The sequence below is a fragment of the Oncorhynchus masou genome, chromosome 13 (assembly GCF_036934945.1).
Source record: "Oncorhynchus masou masou isolate Uvic2021 chromosome 13, UVic_Omas_1.1, whole genome shotgun sequence".
Taxonomy (NCBI): Eukaryota; Metazoa; Chordata; class Actinopteri; order Salmoniformes; family Salmonidae; genus Oncorhynchus; species Oncorhynchus masou.
This window is the reverse complement of record NC_088224.1, coordinates 52,556,859-52,577,338: the sequence shown is the minus strand read 5'-3', so window position 1 is coordinate 52,577,338 and position 20,480 is coordinate 52,556,859. Positions and strand designations below refer to the sequence as shown.

Sequence of the window (20,480 nt, the reverse complement as noted above, 5' to 3'; positions counted from 1 at the left end):
TCATAAATTGTCAATGCACAAAAAAGTCCATTCTTACTGAATTGGCTCATTTTGCTAGTGAAATGTACTTTAAATCAATAAAACACCTTAATAAGAAAACCAGCAAATAAACTCAGCAAAAAAATAAATGCCCTCTCACTGTCAACTGTGTTCATTTTCAGCAAACTTAACATGTGTAAATATTTGAATGAACACAACAAGATTCAACAACTGAGACATAAACTGAACAAGTTCCACAGACATGTGACTAACAGAAAAGGAAGAATGTGTTCCTGAACAAAGGGGGGGAGTCAAAATCAAAAGTAAGTCAGTATCTGGTGTGGCCACCAGCTGCATTAATTTATGCAGTGCATCTCCTCCTCATGGACTGCGCCAGATTTGCCAGTTCTTGCTGTGAGATGTTACCCCACTCTTCCACCAAGGCACCTGCAAGTTCCCAGACATTTCTGGGGGGAATGGCCCTAGCCCTCCCCCTCCGATCCAACAGGTCCCAGACATGCTCAATGGGATTGAGATCCGGGCTCTTTGCTGGCCATGGCAGAACACTGACATTCCTGTCTTGCAGGAAATCACGCAGAGAACGAGCAGTATGGCTGGTGGCATTGTCATGCTGGAGGAAGGGTACCACATGAGGGAGGAGGATATCTTCCCTTTAACGCACAGCGTTGAGATTGCCTGCAATGACAACAAGCTCAGGCCGATGATGCTGTGACACACCACCCCAGACCATGATGGACCCTCCACCTCCAAATCGATCCCCCTCCAGAGTACATGCCTCGGTGTAACGCCCATTCCTTCGATTATAAACACGAATCCGACCATCACCCCCGTTGAGACAAAACCGCAACTCATCAGTGAAGAGCAGTTTTTGCCAGTCCTGTCAGGTCCAGAGACAGTGGGTTTATGCCCATAGGCAACGTTGTTGCCGGTGATGTCTGGTGAGGACCTGCCTTACAAGAGGCATACAAGGCCTCAGTCTAGCTTCTCTCAGCCTATTGTGGACAGTCTGAGCACTGATGGAGGGATTGTGCATTCCTGGTGTAACTCGGGCAGTTGTTGTTGTCATCCTGTACCGCAGGTGTGATGTTCGGATGTACCGATCCTGTGCAGGTGTTATTACACGTTGTCTGCCACTGCAAGGACGATCAGCTGTCCATCCTGTCTCCATGTAGCGTTGTCTTAGGCGCCTCACAGTACGGACATTGCAATTTATTGCCCTGGCCACATCAGCAGTCCTCATGCCTCCTTGCAGCATGCCTAAGGCACGTTCACACAGGGACCCTGGGCATCTTTCTTTTGGTGTTTTTCAGAGTCCGTAGAAAGGCCTCTTTAGTGTCCTAAGTTTTCATAACTGTGACCTTAAATGCCTACCGTCTGTAAGCTGTTAGTGTCTTAACGACCGTTCCACAGGTGCATGTTCATGAATTGTTTACGGTTCATTGAACACGCATGGGGAACAGTGTTTAAACCGTTTACAATGAGGATCTGTGAAGTTATTTGGATTTTTACAAATTATCTGAAAGACAGGATACTGAAAAAGGGAGGTTTCTTTTTTTGCTGAGTTTAGGGCTGTTTCCAAATGGTTACAGTGTGTGACCAAGAACACATTTGCAAGTACCATTTTTAGATGTTCGTGAACGCAGCCAAAGTACAAAGAAGTTAAATGAGGTTCCATGGTGTGACGTCAGAAGGGCACTGGCAGTCGGCAGAATTTACTCTAGTTGCACAGTACCCTAGAACACAGTAGGCAGCAGATGGACTATCCAAGCCTCAACAGAAGACGGCAGGCATGCTAGCTAGCCATGGCAAGGAGACCAATTGCTTGATTAAATATTGATTACAAATTGATTGCTCTGGTTTATGCCAAAAGATTTAAGAAAGGAATATGTACTATTATAAATGAGACTCAAACAGGATTTATGAAGGGCCGTCACATATGCTCTAACATTCATTTAGTCTTGGACCTTCTAGATTATTCAAATGCAATTGACTCAGATGCGGTTGTCTTGTTTTTGAACTTCTGTAAAGCCTTTGACACAATTGAACATTAATTTCTCTTCAGGTTACTTAAACTTTTTGGCTTCGGTGAAAATGTTAAAGTCATTTGCATGTTTTACAAAGACAAATAGTTCTGCGTTACTTAACCTTAATACATCCAAAAGATTCAGTATCAACAGAAGTGTTTGACAGGGATGACCAAATTCGCCATTTTTATTCATTTTGGTTGTGAAACCTCTATCTCTAGATATTCTGAATAATGCAAATCTGTATGGCTTAACCATTTTAAACAAAGAAATCAAAATTTCCCAACTGGCTGATACTGTTTTTAGGAGACCAAGACCAGGTTGCCCATGCCCTTAATGCTACCACTGCATTCTCTATTGCATCACGATTAAAACTGAATGTTTCTAAATGTGAAATCACATGTTTATATGACTGATGAGAAATAGAAAATATTCCTTTAAAAGGACTGTATTAAATATTTAGGAATACATCTGTCAAAAAACCACTTAGACAACATATGAATTTCTCTCCTAAAATTAAGAAAACCCTAAATATATATAAGAATTGGCTACAAAGGGATCTTTTCGTACATGGGAGAGTGCTTCTGTCCAAGGCAGAGGGACTGTCTCACTTTGTGTACCCCTCTTTATCTTTATTTGTAAATCCCTCTACTTATAAAGAGATCAACAAGACCTTTGACTTCATCTGGGAAAATAAGTCAAACTGAAAAAGTCAGTCCTAAAAGAGCTGAAGGCAGTTTGGAAGTGTTGGGTTTTGTTGACAAATAACATTTTCAAGATCAACTGGTTGAAAAGATGTTTGATCAATATTGATTCAATATGGTATTTCGTTCCAAATAATGTGTTTAAATTGGGAGGTCTTCAATTTGTACTGAAATGCAATTATATTCCTGAAAGATTACCCACTAAATTGGCGTCGTTGGTGAGGACGGCCAAAAACGACGATACACAGGAGGACTAAAACGGAAATGAACAGCGCTCCAAGTAGACCTTGTAACAAAACAAACAATACCTCACATTGATGGGGTGCAAAGAACTGAACCAAATAGTGTGTGTAAATGACATACAGGTGTGTGAAAAGGTGGTCAGAATTCAGGTGATTGGGATCTGGAGAGTGAGCTGTGTTCAGGGGATCTATGTGTTTGAGAGTGTGAGTTGGAAAGTGGGCTGGAAAGTGAGCTGCGTTCAAGGGATCTACGTTTTTGAGAGTGTGAGTTGGAAGCATACATTACTCAGGGGTAATATTCTTACATATGAACAATTCATAACATTGAATGAGTTTCCAATACCTTTCAGAGAGTTTATTTCTGTGATCAAAGCCATTCCCAGTGGATATAAACAATAAACAACGAACCGTGACAACAGAGATGCTAAGTGCACTAACAAAACAATATCCTATGAACCCAGGTGGAAAAAACAGCTACTTAAATATGATCACCAATTAGAGACAATTACCAGCTGCCTCTAATTGGGAATCATACACAATCACCAACATAGAAAAACAAAACCGAGAACCCCACATAGAAATAATATACTAGACTAACCCCCCAGTCTCGCCCTGACCTACTCTACCATAGAAAATAAGGACTCTCTGGTCAGGACGTGACAGTAGTACCCCCGCCAATGGCACAGGGAAAGGCTCCGGCCATGGAGGTGGAGGTTCCGGACTGGGAACCGTCGCCGGAAGCGCTGGACTGGGAACCGTCGCCGGAAGCGCTGGACTGGGAACCGTCGCCGGAAGCCTGATGCATGGCCGGCACTGGTGGTACTGGACTGGTGACACGCACCTCAGGGCGAGCGCAAGGAGCAGGCACAGGACGTACCGGACTGGGGAGGCACACTGGAGGCCTGATGCGTGGGACTGGCACAGATTGCACCGGACTGGTAACATGTTCCTCCAAACGCCTGCGTTGCCGCATACTCCTTGCCAACTCCATTCTCCGGTATCCCTCCTCGCACTGTTCCATTGACTCCCAGGAGGGTTCTGGCACTCTTCCTGGGTTGACCGACCACCTCTACCTCCTCCCATGTTGTCACTGGTTCTCACCTCCCTTCCCATCCAGAATCTCCTCCCAAGTCCATGTTACCCTCTCCTCCTGGGCACGCTGCTTTGTCCTGTTGTGATGGGATATTCTGTTACGTTCGTTGGAATGAATATCGGACCAAGGTGCAGAGGATGTTGAGTTCCACATTATTTAATAGAAAGTGAAACGAAACCAAACAAACAAACAAACGTGACAACAGCGATGCAACATGCACTAACTCAAAACAATATCCCATAAACCCAGGTGGGAAAAACAGCGACTTAAATATGATCCCCAATTAGAGACAACGATTACCAGCTGCCTCTAATTGAGAATCATACACAATCACCAACATAGAAAAACAAACCTAGAACCCCACATAGAAATAATAAACTAGACTAACCCCCCAGTCTCGCCCTGACCTACTCTACCATAGAAAATAAGGACTCTCTATGGTCAGGACGTGACAGTAGTACCCCCGCCAATGGCACTGGGAAAGGCTCCGGCCATGGAGCTGGAGGTTCCGGACTGGGAACCGTCGCCGGAGGTTCCGGACTGGGAACCGTCGCCGGAAGCGCTGGACTGGGAACCGTCGCCGGAAGCGCTGGACTGGGAACCGTCGCCGGAAGCGCTGGACTGGGAACCGTCGCCGGAAGCCTGGTGCATGTGGCCGGCACTAGTGGTACTGGACTGGTGACACGCACCTCAGGGCGAGCGCAAGGAGCAGGCACAGGACGTACCGGACTGGGGAGGCACACTGGAGGCCTGATGCGTGGGACTGGCACAGATTGCACCGGACTGGTAACATGCTCCTCCAAACGCCTGCGTTGCCGCATACTCCTTGCCAACTCCATTCTCCGGTATCCCTCCTCGCACTGTTCCATTAACTCCCAGGAGGGTTCTGGCACTCTCCCTGGGTTGACTGACCACCTCTACCTCCTCCCATGTTGTCACTGGTTCTCACCTCCCTTCCCATCCAAAATCTCATCCCATGTTGTCACTGGTTCTCACCTCCCTTCCCATCCAGAATCTCCTCCCAAGTCCATGTTACCCTCTCCTCCTGGGCACGCTGCTTTGTCCTGTTGTGATGGGATATTCTGTCACGTTCGTTGGAATGAATATCGGACCAAGGTGCAGAGGATGTTGAGTTCCACATTATTTAATAGAAAGTGAAACGAAACAAACAAACAAACAACCGCGACAACCGCGATGCAACATGCACTAACTCAAAACAATATCCCATAAACCCAGGTGGGAAAAACAGCGACTTAAATATGATCCCCAATTAGAGACAACGATTACCAGCTGCCTCTAATTGAGAATCATACACAATCACCAACATAGAAAAACAAACCTAGAACCCCACATAGAAATAATAAACTAGACTAACCCCCCAGTCTCGCCCTGACCTACTCTACCATAGAAAATAAGGACTCTCTATGGTCAGGACGTGACAGAACCAACTTACACCTAGGGGAAAATATTTCTGGAACATGCTTATTCCTGACATTGTCTGGAAAAAAAGCTTGGTTAAAGGTCTTGCAAATATTGTATACCAAACAAATTTAAGGAAGTACACTTTCAAATTCTACATAAGATATATCCATGTAATTCTATGTTGTCCATATTTGTGCTTATCGATATCTGCGTTTTCTGTGAAAAAGGTGAGAATCTGACTCACTTGTTCTTTGAATGTAAATTTGTGTCAGAATTTTGGGAAAACCTTGCAGAATACTTATTTATCATTTTGAACACTACCAATGTTTTTAACACGAAGGATACAGTATGTTACTTTTGCAATGATAACAAGACCATTGAAATAATAGCGATTTTTCTTATTCTTGTTGCCAAATACTTTATACACAAACAAAAAGTACAGAATTCTATACCAAAATTACACATGTTTTTGATTGAATTTAATCATCTTGTTAAGACATTATCCCTAGTTAATAACAAGAATAACATCTTCCTGAATCATTATAATTCGATTTTTTTCAGAATGAATACAATTGCACTAGAATTGTTCATTTAAAAAAAATATTTTATTTATATTTTTTAGTATGTATGTTTTAGTGTTTTCTTGTTAATACCATACCTGTGTTTTGTTTTGTTAGACATGTTTGATGTAGCAATGTAAGTTGATTTTTGTATTATGAATAATACAAACATTTAACCTGTTAAAAATAAATTACCCTAGTTACAAATGCCAATTTCATCCCTGTTTACAAGGAATTAGCTATTGTCTCATGGATTGCATGTCGCGAACAATTGTCACTGACAAAGACAATACTCGCGGATCGTTATTGCTACACTGAGATGCCGAGAGAGGAGAATTCCCAGGTCAGAGACTTGGCTAGTTAGCTAGCACTCTGCATAACAGTCATACCTCACTGATAATATTCCGCGCAGTGAGACATGCGCCGTTTTTACAACCAAGCCGGAACGCTCTGATTGGTTCACTCACGCGCCTTTCTGCACCTCGGAGCTCTACCATTGGACAATACATCTCATATATCAAAGAGTTTCATTACAAATAATATCTGCCTCACCAACCTGTAGATTAGAAGCTAATGTCATGTTACGTTTTAGCTGTCCCTTTCTAAATGGCAGATTGCCAGTTCCTGCAGTACAAATGATGTGCGTTCATTCATTAAACTAACTCTAAATAACAGCATAATATGACGTTGCTGCCTGTCAGAGTTTCTACAGCGGCTGTATTACACGCCTGCAATATTCAGTGTGTCAACTCCTGTCTTCTATAAAACCTAAAGGTTGCCAGCTTTGAATGGGATCGGATTTAAACAGAAAACACTATCCTTTTCACATTGTTGCTTTCCACATACATACAGTACATGCCAATTTCGTAACCATTTGGAAAATGCCTAAAACAAATTATCTTTCTAAAGCCATCACTACCCCTCCCTGCTCATAATAACTGACACAATGAATCGGCACTCTTGACTTATCAGCTAGGACCAGGGAAATGGGGGTGTAGGGAGTTAAGATGCATAGTTGTTCCGTATCTCTCGGGCTAGGCCACATGACTTGCCACTGCTCCCCACATAGACACAGCAGGCTTTCACAGCTCTACAGACGACACAACGTGCTGCTCTGCTTGTAATAGCTAAGGTTTACTGAGAACTATGGAGGGACCTTATAAGTACATCAGGGTAAGAGGAAAGCAATTCAAGCAGAGTTTATATAAATGTTATTGTATGGAGCAGTTATATGTGGTTTATAGTGAAAGGAGTTGACACAATACGAAGGGAATTAACCTCCATGAACTGCAATTACAAGTAGAAGTTTAAAAACTCCATTATTGGAAAAATGGCTGTTGTAAATGTATTGCTTTCATGTTCTCCCAACAGGATGGGAATGGGAAAGTTAGCCGGGTCATACGAATTGGAACCCGAAAGAGCCAGGTATGATACCTTTGGTGGTTGAGTGGAACCAAATTGCATTTTTTGTTGTTGTTGATTTCAGGTAATATCATTTCTCACTTTAACTATTTTCCCAGTGTCAGTGAAACTACTGTTGAGTTACACTTTGGAATGGCGAAACAGCTTTTGAATGAGGGGGCAGAGAGCATGGCAACTCCTTATCAGATGAGGTTCCCCTCTCTGTTCCCTCTGATACAGCAGTCAGGGACGTCTGCACCTCCTGCATCGTTCACGGCTCCAGTAATTTCTAGCCTTTTACTACAGCTTCTTATGCTCATGTCCCACTGATTTGGTAACTCACGGCTGAACATTTGCTTCTTGAATAGCCTATGATATTCAATATTATCCAAGAAGTAAACTAGCTAGAAACCAACCATCCAAAATGCAGACACACCAATGATGTAATCCAAAATGAATTGATTTATGTTCATTTGTTGACCTCAGCTGGCTTGTATTCAGACGGACAGCGTTGCAGAAAAGCTGAAGGGACTGTACCCCGATGTCCACATAGAAATAGGTGAGTCCAGGTGTCCCGCAATACACTCTTAGAAAAAAAGGTGCTATCTAGAACCTAAAAGGGTTCTTCGGTGGTCCGTATAGGAGAACCCTTTGTAGAACCCTTTTGTGTTCCCTGTAGAAGCCTTTCCACAGAGGATTCTACTTGGAAACCAAAATAGTTCTACTTGGTACCCAAAACGGTTCTATCTGAAACCAATAATGGTTCTCCCACGGGGACAGCCGAAGAACCTTTTGGAACCCTTTTTTCTAAGAGTGTATGAAAAAAAGGTTTTATAGAGTATATAAAAGTAACTGGAAAAATTATAGAAACACTTGAGTAATTGAGAGATAAAAAGTATATTGAAAGCAGGTGCTTCCACACAGATGTGTTTCCTGATCATCATCCCATCCTACTTAGGGTCACGTATAAAAAGGCTGGGCAGGCCATTATTTAGGCAATATTTGGGCTACCATGGCTATGCACCCATAGGATGACAATGCCCCCATACACATGGCATGAGCAGTCACTGAATGGTTTCATGAGCATGAAAATGATGCAAGCCATACGCCATGGCCGACTCAGTCACCAGATCTCGTCCCAATCTAAGGGTTATGGGAGATTCTGGAGCGGCGCTTGAGACAGCGTTTTCTACCACCATCAACTAAACACCAAATTATGGCATTTCTAGTGGAAGAATGGTGTTCCATTCCTCCAATCGAGTTCCAGACATTTGTAGAATATATGCCAAGGTGCATTGAAGCTGTTCTGGCCCAACATCCTATTAAAACACGCTATGTTGATGTTTCCTTTATTTTTGCAGTTACCTGTATGTTGTGTTACTTATAGTGCAGTACTTTGCATTTGACTATAGAGATGCATCACCAATAAGATATGTACAATACAGTAATTAAATGACTATGTCACTTTGATGACGTCATTGTCTTTCTGTTTCAGTTGGCATGACAACAACAGGGGACAAAATCCTTGACACAGCGTTATCAAAGGTAAATCTATTTATATACTAAAGCGTGCCTCATGAAAACTAAATTGTTGCCCAAATTGTTAATTTTACTTGACTCAGTAGTGTGCAAAAACCACTGCCATTAAAATATACAGTGTTTTCTCCATTGTGTACATATAAACTTATGGTCTGAACTGAAAATGTTATGGGGTTAACAGTTAGTAACCTATTTGCTTTCTAAATGCAGATCGGGGAGAAGAGCCTTTTCACCAAAGAACTGGAGACTGCTCTGGCGAGGAACGAGTAAGTCTAATTTTGTCATTTGGAACTGGCATTTCAGTTGGATCCACTTGTCAGGCTTGGGTGTTGTCAAGAAAAATGTTGTCAAGAATGGTGATTATAGTGGTCTCTTGTGTGTGAATAAGCCTTGTAATACACAGTCGCTAGTGAAAGTCCACACACTCCTTGCGCAGTCTTCACATTTTGCTGCCTTAAAATGTCATCTCAAACGGGAATATATTTGATTTCTTTCCTATCGAGCTACACAACCTACTCCACATTTTCAAAGTTAAATCAAAATTAATAAGAAAATTGTTGATGTATTGATAACGTATGTCTTCACACCCCAGGGTTAATACTTGGTGGAAGCACCTTTGGCAGCCATTACAGCGGTGAATCATTTTGAATAAGATTCTACCAACTTTGCATGACTCTTAGGGAAACATTTATTTATTGTTTTTGTCAAAATGACTCAAGCTCAGTAAATTTGAGTGGGAGTCATTGATGGAGCAACATTCCAACCTTGTCTCTGATTTTCAAGCAAATTCAAGTAGTTTTTAATTTAGGCCAAAAAGTCAATTTCTTTGTGTTGTCTTGCAATATTACTTCACAGCCTTGTTGCAAACAGAATGGATGATTTGAAGTGGCTTTTCTAATATAGGCTTCATTTTTTTTCACTTTGTCATACAGGTCAGTAATGTGGAGTGAATATAATATTGTTGATCATATGCGTTTGAGTATTGTGGTGGCAGCATCAGGTTATGGGTATGCTTGTCACCGGCAGGGACTGGGGAGTTTTTCAGGAGAAAAAAATATGAAAGGTGCCTCCCGAGTGGTGCAGTGGTCTAAGGCGCCACTACAGATCTGGGTTCGAACCCGGGCTGCTTCACAACCGGCCGTGATCGGGCGGTGCACAATTGGCCCAGCGTCGTCCGGGTTAGGGGAGGGTTTGGCTGGGGGCTGTACTTGGTTCATCACGCTCTACTGACTCCTTGTGGCGGGCCGGGAGCCTAGAGGCTGACCTCGGTCTTCAGGTGAATAGTGTTTTCTCCGACACATTGGTGCGGCTGGCTTCAGGGTTAAACGGGCGGGTGTTAAGAAGCACGATTTGGCGGATCATGTTTCGGAGGACGCATGACTCAACCTTCGCCTCCCGAGCCCATTGGGGAGTTGAAACAATGGGACAAGATTAAAATTGGGGAGAAAAAAGGGGGTAAAATATATATTTAAAATATATATAATATGAAAGGAGAAAAGCCCAGATAAAAAGTTACACGAAACATTGCCTTAGTCTTCTGAATACCTAAACCTGGGATAGAGTTTTATTTTTCAGCGGGACAATTACATCAATTGTAATGCCAAAGACACATCAAAATGGCTTTACAATAGTTGTTGAGTGATCCTGAATGGTTCAGTCTCAGTCCTGACGTAAATCTGCTTGAAAATCTGAGACAAGATTGGAATATTGCTGTCCATCAATGACTCCCAACCAAATTTACTGAGCTTGAGCAATTTTAACTGTGGATACATGTTGCCCTAAGAGTTGTGCAAAGTTTGTAGAATCTGATTTAAATTCTTTCACAGCTGTAATTACTACCAAAGGTACTTCCACCAAGTATTAACTCTGGGGTGTAAAGACATACGCCATCAAGACATCTTAGTGTTTTTTTCATACATTTTGAAAATATTCTATAATTTTCTTTCACTTTGGAAATGTGGAGGAGGTTGTGCACATCTGTAGGAAAAAATATATAATTTAATACATTTTCATATGTAATTTGAAGGCAGCAAAATGTGGAGACTGTGCAAGGGGTGTGTAGACATTCACTACGCACTGTACATTCAAACTGTAGGCTACATTACTATTAGCCCGAATCTGGAAAGCTACTACTGTTGAAGTACTTTCTTTATTACAACTTAATGGCATACATGTTGAGTAGCTTCAACACTTCAGACAAAACCATTGATGTCTTCAAGACTTTGATTTGTGCAGGTGTTAATGTCCAGAGTCTTCGCTCTGAAGTGTTGCAAAATAAATGACTCTGTTGTACTGTGTCTCCTATAGGGTAGACTTGGTGGTCCACTCTTTGAAGGACTTACCCACGGCTCTGCCTCCTGGCTTTACCATAGGAGCTGTGCTAAAGTAAGTCGACACAATAGTGCCTCTGTAAGGATCCACAGAGAAATCAAACACACTGTCCTAATTCATCTGGGCTTCTTTTGTTTGTGTTCAGACCTTACACTGATTTGGTGTGAAACACTATCAGTTTAACTCACATATTGTAATATATTTAAAGATCTTTCTTTCAAAGTGTATACAGGTTCCTACACATAGATTTCATTGACAATGTAGATTTGAAATCATGATCTAGCTAGCCTAGCTACATGTGTAGACATTTATTTTGAATACTCCGAGCGCACTGGAGTGTATCACTTTCTGAATATCTACTATTGAAGTAGGATTGTCTTTACCACAACTGTGGAATGAAGTAGCCTCCGATATTTTAATGGTAAATATTTGTTTTGAGGGGTGGCAGCGTAGCCCAGTGGTTAGAGCATTGGACTAATAACCAAAACGTTGCAAGATCGAATCCCCGAGCTGACAAGGTACTAATCTGTCGTTCTGCCCCTGAACAGGCAGTTAACCCACTGTTCCTAGGCAGTCATTGAAAATAAGAATGTGCTCTTAACTGACTTGCCTAGATAAATAAAGGTATTTTAAATATCTATATTTGTTTTGCTTCTTGTTCTTTTAAGGCGGGAGAACCCCCATGATGCAGTGGTCTTGCATCCCAAAAACACGGGCAAATCCCTCGACACCCTGCCCGACAATAGGTACGAAACACAGTTGAATTTTTCTCATGACACTGTTTGAAGATTATTTTCCTATCTTTTTTAAAGGAGTGGCTTGACATTGATCTTGATTTATTTGTATTTTTATAGTGTGATAGGCACAAGTTCGCTGCGACGGGCTGCTCAGCTAAAGAAAAGATTCCCCCACCTTGAGTTTAAAGATATTGTATCCTTTCACTCACCGCCACTCACAGTATAGCGAAATGTCAAAACAGGATCTTCATTTCAAATCTGATGCACATCATATCAGTAATGACTATATCTATAGAGAGTTGTGAGTTTGTTTCCTTAGTGGGGTTTTTTCCAGCGAGGAAACCTTAACACGAGGTTGAAGAAGCTGGATGAAAAGGACGACTTCTCTGCCATTATTCTGGCTGCAGCTGGACTCCGTCGCATGGGCTGGGAGAGCCGAGTCAGCCAGGTAGCTACTTCCAACATTCCACTTCAGAACACCTTGTCCATACCAAGATTCATCTTAATTAATAAAGATTCAATTGTATGTGGTTTATAGTCAATATGTAAGCCCTACTGTATACGGTGCCTTCGGAAAGCATTCAGACCACTTGACTTTTTCCACATTATGTTATGTTACAGCCTTATTGATAAATATTTTTTTTCTCACCAATCTACATACTACCCCATAATGACAAAATACAAACAGATTTTCAGAAATGTTTGCAAATGTATTAAAAATAAAAACAGAAAACTTACATAAGTATTCAGACCCTTTGGTATGAGACCAGAAATGGAGGCCAGGTGCATCCTGTTTTCATTGATCATCCTTGAGATGTTTCTACAACTTGGTTGGAGTCCATCTGTGGTAAATTCAATTGATTGAACATGATGATTTGGAAAGGCACACACCTGTCTATATAATGTTCCACAGTTGACAGTGCATGTCAAAGCAAAAACCAAGCCATGAGGTTGAAGGAATTGTCCGTAGAGCACCGAGACAGGATTGTGTCGAGGTACAGATCTGGGGAAGGGTACCAAAACATTTCTGAAGCATTGAAGGTCCCCAAGAACACAGTGGCCTCCATCATTCTTAAATGGAAGAAGTTTGTAATTAACCAACATTTTCCTAGAGCTGGCCACCCGGCCAAACTGAGCAACCGGGGGAGAAGGGCCTTGGTCAGGGAGGTGACCAAGAACCCGATGGCGACTCTGACAGAGTCAGAGAGAGTTCCTCTGTGGAGATAGGAGAACCTTCCAGATGGACAACCATCTCTGCAGCACTCCACCAATCAGGCCTTTATGGTAGAGTGGCCAGATGGAAGCCACTCCTCAGTAAAAGACACCGGACAGCCTGCTTGGAGTTTGCTAAAAGGCACCTAAACACTCAGACCATGAGAAAAAAGATTATCTTGTCTGATGAAACCAAGATTGATCTCTTTGGCCAGAATGCCAAGTGTCATGTGTGGTGGAAACCTGGCACCATCACTACTTTAAAGCATAGTGGTGGTGGCCGCATCATGCTGTGGGGATGTTTTTCAGCGGCAGTCAGGATCGTGGCAAAGATGAATGGAGCCAAGTACAGAGAGATCCTTGAAGAAAACCTGCCCCAGAGCGCTTAGGACCTCAGACTAGTACAAAGGTTCACCTTCCAACCGGACAACAACCCTAAGCACACAGCCAAGACAATGCAGGAGTGGCTTCGGGGCAAGTCTCTGAATGTCCTTGAGTGGCCCAGCCAGAGCCCGGACTTGAACCCGATCAAACATGTCTGGTGAGACCTGAAAATAGCTGTGCAGCAACGATCCCCATCCAACCTGACAGAGCTTGAGAGGATTTGCAGAGAAGAATGGGAGAAACTCCCCAAATACAGGTGTGCTAAGCTCGTAGCGTCATACCCAAGAAGATTCAAGACTATATTCGCTGCCAAAGCTGCTTTAACAAAGTACTGAGTAAAGGGTCTGAATACTTATGTAAATGTGATATTTCCGTTTTTTAGTTTTAATACATTTGCAGAAATAAAATAAAAAACAGTTTTTGCTTTGTCATTTTTGGTTATTGTGTGTAGATTTGATGAGGGGGAAAAAATGATTGAAACCATTTTAGAATAAGGCTGTAACGTAAGAAAATGTGGAAAAAGTCAAGGGGTCTGAAACCTTTATGAATTCATTGTATCTTTAATTTGTGTCTTTGCATTTGAAGATCCTGGGCCCTGAGGACTGTATGTATGCTGTTGGACAGGTGGGTAGATCTATTTTATGAAGGAGAAATGTACAACTTTAACTTTTATACCTGTGGTCCTTATTCCATTGTGTAATAACAAAAAACGGTAAACTGTTATTAAAACTGAACTTTTTACCTTGAAAGGGTATATCATAGTTGCTAACCCATTATCTCCAGGCCTTCGTCCGAGACCCCTTTTGGCACTGTATACAGTTGAAGTCGGAAGTTTACATACACTTAGGTTGTAGTCATTAAAACTTGTTTTTCTACCACTCCACAAATGTCTTTCTTAACTAACTATAGTTTTGGCAAGTCAGTTAGGACATCTACTTTGTGCATGACACAAGTCATTTTTCCAACAATTGTTTACAGACAGATTTCACTTATAATTCACTGTGTCACAATTCCAGGGGTTCAGAAGTTTACATACACTAAGTTGACTATGCCTTTAAACAGCTTGAAAATTATGTCATGGCTCTAGGAGCTTCTGATAGGCTGATTAACATCATTTGACTCAATTGGAGGTGTACTTGTGGATGTATTTCAACGCCTACCTTCAAACTCAGTGCCTCTTTGCTTGACATCATGGGAAAATATAAATAAATCAGCAAAGACCTCAGAAAAACAATTGGAGACCTCCACAAGTCTGGTTCATCTTTGGGAGCAATTTCCAAATTCCTGAAGGTACCACGTACATCTGTACAAACAATACTACTCAAGTATAAACACCATGGGACCACGCAGCCGTCATACCGCTCGGGAAGGAGACGCATTCTGTCTCATAGAGATTAATGTACTTTGGTACGAAAAGTGCAAATCAATCCCAGAACAACAGCAAAGGACCTTGTGAAGATGCTGGAAGAAACAGGTACAAAGGTATCCATATCCACAGTAAAACGAGTCCTATATCAACATAACCTGAAATCCCGCTCAGAAAGAAAGAAGGCACTGCTCCAAAACCGCCATAAAAAAGACAGACTACAGTTTGCAAATGTAAATGGGGATAAAGATCGTACTTTTTGAAGAAATGGTCTGATGAAACAAAAATAGAACTGTTTGGCCATCGTTATGTTTGGAGGAAAAAGGGGGAGGATTGCAAGTAGAAGAACACCATCCCAACCGTGAAGCACAGGGGTGGCAGCATCATGTTGTGGGGGTACTTTGCTGCAGGAGGGACTTGTGCATGTCACAAAATAGATGGCATCATGAGGAAAATGTTGGGTCTTCCAAATGGACAATGACCCCAAGTATACTTCCAAAGTTGTGTCAAAATGGCTTAAGGACAACAAAGTCAAGGTTTTGGAATGGCCATCACAAAGCTCTGACCTCAATCCTATAGAACATTTGTGGGCAGAACTAAAAAAGCGTGTGCGAGCAAGGAGGCCTACAAACCTGACTCAGTTACACCAGCTCTATCAGGAGGAATGGGCCAATATTCACCCAACTTATTGTGGGAAGCTTGTGGAAGGCTACACGAAATGTTTGACCCAAGTTAAACTATTTAAAGGCAATGCTACCAAATACTAATTGAGTGTATGTATACTTCTGACCCACTGGGAATGTGATGAAAGAAATAAAAGCTGAAATAAATCATTCTCTCTACTGATATTCTGACATTTCACATTCTTAAAATAAAGTGGTGATTCTAACTGACCTCAGACAGGGAACTTTTACTGGGATTAAATGTCAGGAATTGTGAAAAACTGCATTTAAATGTATTTGGCTAAAGTGTATGTAAACTTCCGACTTCAACTGTAAGAATTATCAGCGTGGTCTTTACTGACTGAGGGTTGATTGCTTGGCTGTGTTCCAGGGGGCTATTGCCATTGAGGTGCGGGCCAAAGACAAGGACATCCTGGAGATGGTGTCTGTTCTGCACGACCCCAACACGGTTCTGCGCTGTATAGCAGAGCGAGCCTTCCTCAGACGACTGGCAAGTCTCACTCTGTCTCCTAGATGTTTTATTATAGTGTTTGTCCAGTGTATCTGTGAATTGTTGGCTGCTGGTGGATTGTTGATGCTACTTAATGTAGATACTCGTACAGGACCAGTTTCCCAGACTCAGACTTGCCTCGAGCCTAATCCTGGACTAAAAAGCATGCTCAACAGAGAATCATCATTGAAAGGGTTTTTTAGTCTCGGACAAGGCTTAATCTTTGCTTAGGAAACCGGCATTTGAGGTACAATTGCAAGTGAAAGTAGAAGTCTTTACATTAAAAATAATAATAAAGTAATGGTAGGCTTTAAAATTATGTCACATAAACAGTACTTAAAAGGGCAATCCGGAGTTGAAACAATCACAACGCATACACCCCACCTCTATTTTGGTAAAAAGCTGATGGAGGGGTCTGGAGAAATGTAACCACTCACAAATTCGTAGACAGAGCTATGACTAACCATCTAAAATTTTAAAAATTGTAGTTTTAAACATGTTTGGAGGCAATACAGTGTTTTAAAAATATATATATATATTTACAATGTTTCCAAACATTGGAGTAGAACAAGGTTATATTTTGGTTTCTGATTGGGTACGACAGTTGAACTAAGCTCATGAGGCATTTCTAAATTATATTCCTCAAGAATAAATGGGTATAAATCATTACAGTGCATCAGTTTACCAGTACATCACTGGGCCGAACACCCTGCCATTCAGGCGGTGTCAGAGGAAGGCCCTAAAACTTCATGCATCCAGCCACCCAAGTCATAAACTGTTCTCATTGCTACCGCACGGCAAATGGTACCGATGCACCAAGTCTGGAACCAACAGGACCCTGAACAGCTTCTACCCACAAGTCATAAGACTGCTCAATAAACTGAACAAAAAATACCGAGGAGTATTTCTGTCTGTAATAAATCCCTTTTGTGGGGGAGTACTCTTTCTGATTGGCTGGGCCTAGCTCCCCAGTGGGTGGGCCTATGCCCTGCAAGTCATGTAAAATTCACACATTAGGGCCTAACCAGTTTATTTCAATTGACTGATTTCCTTATATGAACAGTAACTCAGTAAAATCTTTGCAATTGTTGCATGTATGTTTATATTTATGTTCAGTATAGTTAGTCCAGGTAGCTTTTGGTTAACTATTTAACGATCTGACCATTTTTTGGTCTCATCACATACACCGATGCTACTGTTTATTATCTGTCCTGTTGAATAATCACTTTATTCCTAGTTATACCGTATGTACATATCTAGCTCAATTACCTCATACCCCTGCACACCGACTCGGTACTGGTAATCCGTTGTATATAGATAGCAAAGTTATCAATACTCATTGTGTATTTATTATTACTTGTTGTAACTTTTCTATTATTTCTCTATTTTATTTGTCTCTGCGTTGCTGGGAAGGGGTCGTAATCAAGCATTTCACTGTTAGTCTACACCTATTGTTTATGAAGCATGTTACAAATACAATTTCATTTTATTTCATTAATTAAAGCAACTGCAGATTACCCCCTTTAACCAAATGTCAATATTTTCTTGTATGTCCCATTATATTTGACTGTCTACACTCCAGTGTAATCACTTTCGCTTGTTGTAGGAGGGGGGTTGCAGTGTACCAGTTGCTGTCCACACTGAAGTCAAGGGCTCTCAGGTGAGGGCTTATGACATTTGCTAACGTGTATGCGTGTGTCATCGCATATCCATGGTTGCCTTCTTGCGTGTGTGCCTTTTGCAACTGTTGTTTTCTATTTACCCCAGCTCTACCTGACGGGTGCAGTGTACAGCCTGGATGGTTCAGACAGTCTCAAGGAGACCATGCAGACCAGCATTGCTTCAGACAATAAGGTCCGACTACTGATTTCTCACTCCCAGTCAGAACACAAATGAACCTCTTCTCATTAAACGTGTCAGCTCACCAAGGGGCTCCCTTCTCAGGGCATATTTATTTGGTTTATTTAAGCAGTCTTTCCTCTGTGGTAGGTGGAAGAGCGAGTGGATGAGTGGGTCCAGCGAGTTGGCGTCACAGCGAACAACATGCCAGGCCCGGCCCAGGATGCCTCTGAGAAGCTCGGTCTAGACCTGGCCAATCTACTGCTGAGTAAAGGGGCTAAGGAGATCCTTACCGTGGCCAGGGAGCTCAACGATGCGCGATAAACTCACTCTGTGCTCCCAGCTGGGTCTGGAGGTGTAACCCGCACTTACCGGTAGTCCATACTAATATTAAAGCCCACACATGGCTGACTGAGGACTCATTATATAGAATAGCACCACTAGACCTGGGTTCGAACAGTATGTGTTTTCATTTAGAGTTTGATTTAGCCTGCTTTCAGCTCCAGAACATTAATGTACAGGTGACTGCCAAAATAATGGAAACACTTGAGTAAATGACGGCTACAAAGTATATTAATATTAAAAACAGGTGCTTCCACAGACGTTTGGTTCCTGAGTTAATTAAGTAATTAGGATCCCATCATGCTTAGGGGTCATGTATAAAAAATACTGGGTAGGCCATAGGATCACAATGCCCTCATCCACAGGGCACGAATGGTGGCTGAATGGTTTGATGAGCATGAAAACAATGTAAGCCGTATGCCATGGCTATCTCAGTCACCAGATCTCAACCCAATTGAACACATGGGAGGTTCTGAAGCAGCGCCTGAGAGTGTTTTCCACCACCATCAACAAAACACCAAATGATGGAATTTATCGTGGAAGAAGGTTGTCGCCTCCTGCTAATATAGTTGCATTGAAGATGTTCTGGCTCGCGGTGGCCCAACGCCCTCTCGAAACACTTTGTGTTTCCTTTATTTTGCCAGTTACCTGTACACACGTTGAGGGACTCCATTTCTAACTGTTGTTGGGATCACGCTACCGCTTTCATCAACAGAGCTCTGATAATCTTGTTTGGTGAATGACGTGTGTGACATATTAGTGATGTCTGTTTAACAGACCCAGAGCAAGCTACAGTGACAAAACTCTAGCCTATGAGTACTATCAGACCAAGCCCAAGGCCACCTGTCTACAACACCAGAGCCAATATTATTATTACGTGTATATATATATTTTTTATTTCCCTTGATCGATGGAATACTATGTCAAGACAATTAGGAAAGCGCTGCATATAAACAAACGCGAAACACTGGATGCCGTACAAAAACTAAATGTTGGATACCTGTGGCATTTTCCTTTCAGCGTGTTCACCTAAGTTTCATGTGTTTTGATCCTGGGAGGATTTTTATTGCTTACTTGTTTTGCTGTACCAATTTGAAGAACGTAAAAGCAGCGTAAAATGACACCCAACAAACGTCCTCCGCATTCTTCAAAACAGGGCCAGTATTCATGAAGCGTCTCAGAGTAGGAGAGCTGACCAGGTACTCCCCGGCCATGTGGTCTTATTCATGATGTTCAAATCTGATCCTAGATCAGGTGTGGTATGTTCACTGTGTGTACTTGATCCAGCCTACCACTCCACAACTTCAGAATTGAACAAGAATTCCATAACCATCCCACTAGATATTGCTCCTATGGTAACTATGTGTGTGTGTGTGTGTGTTATGAAGAAAATAGAGAAATTAATTGAATGTACTATAGTTGTAGGCTACCTTTTAGATATGTTGTGGCATTTGTTAACAAACCTTATGCTGTCAGATAGCATAGTTTTGTGCCTTACTTTAGTTTCTGTCTATATGGCTGCTGCGTGTACAGCTTTGCTTACAACCTTATTACCTTGAACTACACATAGGCCTTTCCCCTTGTACCTGCACAGGTTTTCCTGGGTGTCGCCCCATTGTGAGCCCTCTAACTTATATTTTTGCAGAATTCAATTATGTTGCATCATGTTATATTAAGTGGCGTTATGTTGTCTGACTATCGATACTCGGAAGGCGTAGAGAGGGTGGTTGTGCCATATTTCTGTTTTGCAGCTTTCTGCTTTCCGCTGTAGTGCTCAGACATTTTAAGGAGACGCTGGTCAAATGATACTTGCCATACCATCTAGTCATTCAATATTGCAGCATTCAGCATATGACATGACAGAATGTGGAAATGTATTGCAATCTGAAAGGGTGATGCTTTTGCTTTGCCACCTTCGTTAATTCTGTGTCATTAAAAGGAGGCAGCCTCAATTAAAGCCACTTGTTACTCTCAAGCTTGTACATTGAAAGTATTTCATTTGATTCGTAGTTTATTATTTAACCAATGTTTGGTAGAGCAGCAGAGTTTTCAAATAAGCGTTTTAATTTTCTTAATCCTCTTCGTTCTTCTCGGGTCTTAAAGGAGCAATC

At 41.9% G+C, this 20,480-nt stretch overlaps 1 protein-coding gene across 2 annotated transcripts; it reads left to right on the top strand.

Annotated features, from left to right (window-relative positions):
- Positions 1-7,104: 7,104 nt before the first annotated feature.
- LOC135552543 (porphobilinogen deaminase-like) lies at positions 7,105-20,333 on the top strand. 2 transcript variants are annotated; one of them, XM_064984234.1, is made up of 15 exons: positions 7,200-7,218; positions 7,417-7,470; positions 7,566-7,728; positions 7,933-8,005; positions 8,942-8,991; positions 9,196-9,251; positions 11,293-11,370; positions 11,985-12,062; positions 12,171-12,246; positions 12,388-12,501; positions 14,235-14,273; positions 16,069-16,188; positions 17,795-17,848; positions 17,956-18,042; positions 18,178-20,333. In XM_064984234.1, the coding sequence occupies exons 2-15, from the start codon at positions 7,418-7,420 to the stop codon at positions 18,349-18,351; spliced, it is 1,215 nt and encodes a 404-aa protein (XP_064840306.1). In that variant the 5' UTR covers positions 7,200-7,218; position 7,417; the 3' UTR covers positions 18,352-20,333. The 2 variants fall into 2 exon arrangements, with proteins under 2 accessions (XP_064840307.1, XP_064840306.1); XM_064984235.1 differs by lacking the exon at positions 7,566-7,728 and having other exon boundaries at positions 7,105-7,218.
- The last annotated feature ends 147 nt before the right edge of the window (positions 20,334-20,480 follow it).